General features: G+C 33.4%; 1 protein-coding gene across 1 annotated transcript; it reads right to left on the bottom strand.

The window, feature by feature from the left end:
• Window positions 1-2,861: 2,861 nt before the first annotated feature.
• Window positions 2,862-6,776, bottom strand: LOC124841129 (phosphoglycerate kinase, cytosolic). The gene is made up of 7 exons (XM_047317325.2): window positions 6,565-6,776; window positions 6,270-6,475; window positions 5,535-5,612; window positions 5,177-5,437; window positions 4,764-5,081; window positions 4,381-4,539; window positions 2,862-3,231 (listed from the first exon to the last, which is right to left on the bottom strand). Exons 2-7 carry the CDS (start codon window positions 6,462-6,464, stop codon window positions 3,037-3,039), a joined length of 1,206 nt encoding a protein of 401 aa, XP_047173281.1. The 5' UTR covers window positions 6,465-6,475; window positions 6,565-6,776; the 3' UTR covers window positions 2,862-3,036.

Raw genomic sequence — 6,776 nt, 5'->3', positions numbered from 1 at the left:
AAATTCAAATAAATCTATTGGTTGCTGCCAGAAGCTATTTACACTTTGCTTTTATCTTATGTCTTCCTGCAAAATCCTTGAACACGAACCAAGTTTATGTCGGCATTGTATGCATTTCTTTATTTTATCTTCCAGGGGCGTTTGCACTCAATGACGTGACTGTCCTATGTCAAGAGAGATTGCAACCAATGATTCTTGTGAATTTAGAATTTTTAGCCAATGTTTATTTCGGTTCATCTGACGCTTAAGAGGATATGAGAAGATTAGAGAGGATTGGAATGGTTTGTTTGAGTTGATTTCCTAGAAGTGGCTAGGAAAGTTCTGGGAGCTCCACTAGTATTACTTTCAATGAGTTGTACTTGGATTTATTTAATGAAAAATCAATTTAAACTTTTGAATATATTTATGTCATCCATTGAGAAATCAAGAATCTATTGGCCTAATAATCGACTTCTTAAGGAGTGACAATGTCAAAAAGAAAAAAAATTACTTTTCTTCTAATTTTTCCATTGTTTTAAACTCAACACTTTATACTAGTTAACATGTCTTTATATACCTCAACAAAATGATATAACAATAGAAAATAGACATTTAGTTAAAATTGTTCATAGGACAATGTCATTCTTACTATTTGTTATCTTATAAATAAAATGTATAATAAAGTTTCATATTTCATTGTGTTTTTAAACAAATCTCTCTTTTATGTTTCTCCTCAAATCTTTTGTTCTTATCTCTAAGTTTAGATAAATTTTCAACTTAAACTATCAAATATTTTTTTTAGGATATTCTCATATTTAAGAAGGTATTGATATTATTCAATCAAAACTAAAAGATATTAATTTCTATAAGTATCACATTTTTTTAAGAAACTCGTTTTAAGAAATTGTTAGAATATATGAAATTGTTAAAAGAAGTATTTAATGCAAGTAAGTGGAAGTTATATTGAAAAAACTAGTATATATTGTACTTATTATTAACATTAACTACCTAAACATTTTAAGAGAGATAGTCTTTGAGATAATAATCTCTTAATTTCTTTTTTGGAATTTTCAAAAGTTTTTATAATTGATCATGTGAACATTGATATCACAATCTCGGGATGACTATTGTGGGATAATTTAACAATTTAAAGAAAAATGTCATTTTAATGCCTTATTCTTTTCTATAAGCATGAAGAAACTTTAAGGATGCAAAGATTGTGTGATAGTGACTACATTGGGGAATTGGTAGAGGAAAAATTCAAGTGAAGGGTACCACTTTGTGAAAGGAAATGAAATTCCAAATTTCATGAGTCAACTTCAGAAGTAAAATATTGCAAGTTTTTGCACTAAACTCCACTAGATTAAGAATCAATATTGGAGCAGTACAATGCTCTGAGAGTAAATTTCTTTCACAATATCACTCCTGGTTGGTGGCTGTGAAGTCTTATCCTTCTGATGACAAATCAAGTATGTGGGGAGGAAGGCATTGAATGATTGAAAAAGACATGGATCCCATGAACTCTAGAAGAAAAAAAAAACCTGAGAGACAGAACACTAGGTGTAACAGCCTTGGATTACTGTTCTCTTGTTTGATTCTTTTCTGTGAAACATCCTATGCCACAAAATTGAAGTCTCTATCTTTCTCCAAACCATGGGCTTGCCACATGATAAGATATAAACTATTGAAACTACAAAAGGGAAACACAACTCTTAATGGCATTTTGCTGGTTTTGTTACATGAAAACAACCGTGTTTCCTGATTCATATTCTTTTCAGGACAACTTTTATTTATTTTATTGTGTGGCTACATTTTTCCTTGTTCATTTACTTATATGACATACGTGGCATAATTTCCTGTCACTATTTCAAAGTTTTTAATTTTATTTTTTTTACATAATGTTCAGGATGTACAAGTTGTAGCTCAATATTCTTCTGTTCAGCACCTGTATGAAACCTTCCATTTGTAAGAATTGGGATCTAAATGTTAGTAATATTTTAAATATTATATCATTTTCAATTTTTATTTTTAAGAAACATAACATGATCTATTAAGAGGTTAATTTTTGTTTCAACGTCAAACCTATTCATTTTTTTAACCTTGTGATGTACAGACTTTGTAAAGGGAACAGTGTCAAAATACCCCCTCATACCCCTTTGTGATCTTTATTCTAGAATACTCCTCTGTTTTCTTTTGCCCCTCTATTACTCTCCCTCTCTATATTTTGCTTTACTACTGTATCAAAATTTTCACTTATAATAACATTTCACAAAAAGCTCTGTAATGTCTTTCTCTACTTTGTAAAAGTTTGCCTTGCTACTGCTTTGTCACCAGATAATTCACTTTCACTGCACAATCTACCAATAACCTCCTCTGAAGCTCTCAGAACTCTTCTTTTAAATTATTTTTCTTTTCCCTTTCTCTCTTCTTTGCCCAACAACCTTGAGTGTCAATTAACAAATACTTTGTAAACATTAAACTGTTTACCGAAAATTAAAAATTACACCCCAAAATATAAGCACAACACAAACGTGGAATACCGTGTTCCCAAAACCAAAGGGTGAGTGTAATCCACTGATTAGCACAGTCCTCTCATTGAAGTTGAATGCCACCTACCGGTCAAAAACATCAATATACCACGTAATTACAGCATTTGCATTCGGTTCTAAAACTACACTACTTATCCTTGTATCCAATTAAAATATTCTGTCATAATAGACAACCCCCACACAAGTTTTCTTTTTATCCTAAGTTGCTGGAACTCAACCATAATAATGGCATAAACTACAAACCAGCGAAGACATTTCATGCAGATAAATTTCTAATTAAAAATAACAATTTAGAAGCAAATCCAAAACAACGCTGAGAAAACCAAAGGAACGTAACAAAAGGAAACTCCTTCGGAAATGGACATTGTACAAGAACTACAATAAAGCTCAATTCGGCAACATAAATGCCACAAAACCCTCTTATTTTGAAACCTATCATCTATTAAGCCTCTACATGAGTTACAGCTCTCATTGTAACAATAAAAGCATAAACTTCAAAGGAATTTGCTCAAGCATCATCAAGAGCAAGGACACCAGGGAGTTGCTTCCCCTCAAGAAGCTCTAAGCTGGCACCACCACCAGTGGAGATGTGGCTCATCTTATCTGCAAGTCCAACCTTCTCCACAGCAGCCACAGAGTCACCTCCTCCAATGATGGTTGTTACTCCCTTCCCACTAAGCTCTGCCAGTTTCTTGGCTATAGCCTGTGCACAAAAGGGTGTATAGTCATCAAGAAATGGTAACTGAAATTCACTAGTATCATTCACTTCTTATATATGCATTTTGACATTTCACAGTATACAAAAGTTTTCTCACTGATAGCATTTCCTTCTGTTATAAGCATATATTAATATCAATTAAATATAAATATATAGAAATATATACTTACAAAGGTGTAAATATAAATTTTAAACCTAACTCTAAGACCAATTTATAAGACGAGACCGAAGATAAAATTTCTATCTACTTATATATTCTAAACTAATCTTATCATTAGTCAATGTAGACTTTCTATACACTTTTCTTACACCAAAAAATATACATTTAATTCATGGTTCTAATACCATGTTAAAAATAAACTTTAAACTTAAATGAACTCCACAATACCATGTTAAAAAATAAATTTTAAATTTAAATGAACTCCACAAAATCAATTTATAAGATAAAATTTGTATCCATTTATATACTCTAAACTAATCTTATCATTAGTCAATGGACTTCCAATACACTTTCCTCGTGCAAAGAAATATACATGACTAGACATTTATAGATGATCCCATACCAGTCTGATAACAAATAGAACAATACCTAACAAACAACATATACCTAATAAACCTAACTACAATATTAAATATATAATAAAATACTATGTACGAAATTAATTTCTCTTATGTAAAGAATATACATAGGATATTTTATTTATAAAGAAAGAAATATTGAATAAACCCAAAATAAATAAAAAATAATAAAATAACATAAGTAAATGAAGACAAAAGATAAATATAAGATATACAATAATCTAATATATCTAACAAGTCCAACATTGAATAAGTGAAAAGGTAAGAGGTGAATCTTCTCATCATACATTATAAAAGACTCAAGTGCATAGTAAATCCTATGTGTCCCACACACGTCCACAGGAAGAAAAGTGACTTTCCTTTATAAAATAATAAAAACAAAATAAGTAGCAAACTAAGTTTTGCCTATTTGTTTGAAAGATATTACATTGCAAGAATGTTTTGCTATAAATCACTGTCAATCCATTTTGTAGTAGATCACATTTAATTGTTTCATTAATTTGGATTATGCTTTCAAAATTATAATGGATGATTTACTATTTTTATCATTCATACCTCTGTTCCTGCGGCAAACTTTTCAAACTCAAAAACGCCCATTGGTCCATTCCAAATGATAGTTTGGGTGGTATCCAATGCTTCACTAAATGTCTTGATGGAATCAGGACCAATATCCAATCCCATCCATCCATCGGGAATGCTTGAGGCTGGAACAATCTGAGAATATATAAATAAAGTTAAAAGTGTATCTCAACAATTGAAACATTACTATTTATAAGTGCATTGGAATGTCTGAAATGAGTAAAATAAACCCTCTAAATCATAGATTTCACAAATGTTCCGTAGTCCGTGGTTGATCATTTGTTTGAAGAGAGCCTTCCCATGATAAAGGGAGGGGTGAAAATTAGCAACACTGGACTAAACAAGCAAAAACCTAGTACCTTGCTGTTAGCATCAGCAGCAAACTTGTCTGCTATGACCACATCAGTTGGAAGCAACAAAGAAACCCCTTTAGCCTTGGCCTTTTCAAGAAGAGAAGTTGCAAGGTCTAGTTTATCTTCTTCCACAAGAGATGACCCAACGGAATGACCCTGAGCCTTGTAAAAGGTAAAGATCATTCCTCCACCAAGCAAAAGAATATTAACTTTCTCCAACAAGGATTCAATAACTCCAATCTTGGAAGACACCTTTGACCCACCCACAATAGCAGCAAATGGCTTCTTGGGGTTAGACACGGCTCCAACTAGATAATCAAGTTCCTGAAACAGTTAAACAAATAACAGATTAATCAACTGCATAAATTACATTAGTTAGCCAACATATATAATGGAACTAACAATTACGTCCTACAAACCTTCTGCATAAGGAATCCTGCAACAGAAGGCTTCAAATATTTGGCCACTCCTTCTGTGGAAGCATGAGCTCTGTGGGCAGTGCCAAATGCATCATTCACATAGATATCAGCAAGAGAAGCCAGCTTCTTTGCAAACTCAGGATCATTCTTTTCTTCCTCTTTGTAGAATCTAACATTCTCTAGAAGCAAAACACCACCTTCTGGAAGTCCTGCAACCAACTTCTCAACTTCCTCCCCAATACTGTCATTTGCAATCTTGACCTATAATCAAGAGTCGTGGCACAATGAAGTAACAGTACATCAGAAAATAAAAAGGGGGAACATCTAAATAAATAACTAGAACAGATAAGAGGCAAACCTCAAGTTCTAGAAGTTGAGAAAGCCTTGGCACAAGAGGCTTCAAACTGTATTTAGGTGTAACACCTTTCGGACGTCCCTGGAAACAGGATAGTCAAGGAAAAATCACGTTTCAAGTCACTACTACTCACATCACATTTATCTTACATCCATGGTTTTATGTTAACTCGTTAACTAATACACCCGAAAGAAAAAGGTTAATAATAAAATAAAAGAAAGATATCGCAACAGCTACATTAGTTGCAAAACAGTCATTCAAATTGACATGTTTTACAGATCTCGTTATATAGACTGAATTGATCACTTTAAAACCAATTTCAATAAAGAGGCATGTTACCCAAGCTGGGAGCAACGGAAATAAAACTCAACAATAAAAATTACTTACTTCTACAATTATAAAACAAGAGATCCTCTCATTTAAGAAAGAAATGGACAAAAAACAATTATAGATATAACAAGCATCAATGTTAGTAACAATTAAGTTTCCTCTTTCTTCCTTTCAGATTTGAATCCTCAAAAATTAAAAGCAAAAAAAAAGACAGTGAAAGACATGGTTTTCCCAGTTACCATCAATTAAACAAACACACATAGCCAATAGAGAATCAACCTAAAACCACAATAGTAACAAAACATTAAATCCAACGATCACACAAACCCAGATTCCAAATCATTCGTAGTCTAAAACAAAACACACCCAGACACATTAAAACCACGAAAATAGCTACATATACCATACCAAATGGCTAGAGAGGATCACTTTGGCACCATAACCAGTCAAGTACTTGATGGTGGGAACTGCAGCACGGATTCTAGTGTCATCGGTGATCTTTAAGTCATCATCCAAAGGCACGTTCAGATCGACTCTAACGAACACCCTTTTCCCCTTCAAATCAGCCTCCTTCAAAGTTCCCACGCTCCTCTTCGTAGCCATTCTCCTTAAATCTGCACAAGCGCAAATCCGAAACCAGAAAGGGATCAGAACCCTGAAGAGGAAACCGGAAAAAGAATCAAACTTTGAGGGCGAAACTCACGAAAAGTAAGGTTGAAATCTCAGTGTAGTGTGGTAGAGATCAGATTAGGACGAGGCCCGTGTAGGAACGTTCTAGAAAATTTATAGAGGTGGGTAGCACCCGTGCGTACGACACGTGTGAGGGTTTGTGGCTTGTTTTGCTCTGTTTGGGGAACCTTTTTTTTCCGGGTGGCACAGTGGGCGCGCTGGAACTATAAAAGCGGAATCTGATGA

The sequence above is a fragment of the Vigna umbellata genome, chromosome 3, assembly GCF_029865625.1.
Source record: "Vigna umbellata cultivar VRB3 chromosome 3, Vumbellata_1.0, whole genome shotgun sequence".
Classification (NCBI taxonomy): Eukaryota; Viridiplantae; Streptophyta; class Magnoliopsida; order Fabales; family Fabaceae; genus Vigna; species Vigna umbellata.
Note: the sequence above shows the minus strand (reverse complement) of the source record. Positions and strands in the feature narration are given on the sequence as shown.

Excerpts from the sequence above, each read along its gene's own strand:
- LOC124841129 (XM_047317325.2), bottom strand. The coding sequence starts at position 6,464 with ATGGCTACGAAGAGGAGCGTGGGAACTTTGAAGGAGGCTGATTTGAAG. Across the intron at positions 4,540-4,763 it reads CTGCTGATGCTAACAGCAAG|ATTGTTCCAGCCTCAAGCAT; the intron begins GTACTAGGTTTT and ends ATATATTCTCAG. Across the intron at positions 3,232-4,380 it reads AGTTTGCCGCAGGAACAGAG|GCTATAGCCAAGAAACTGGC; the intron begins GTATGAATGATA and ends TTTTGTGCACAG.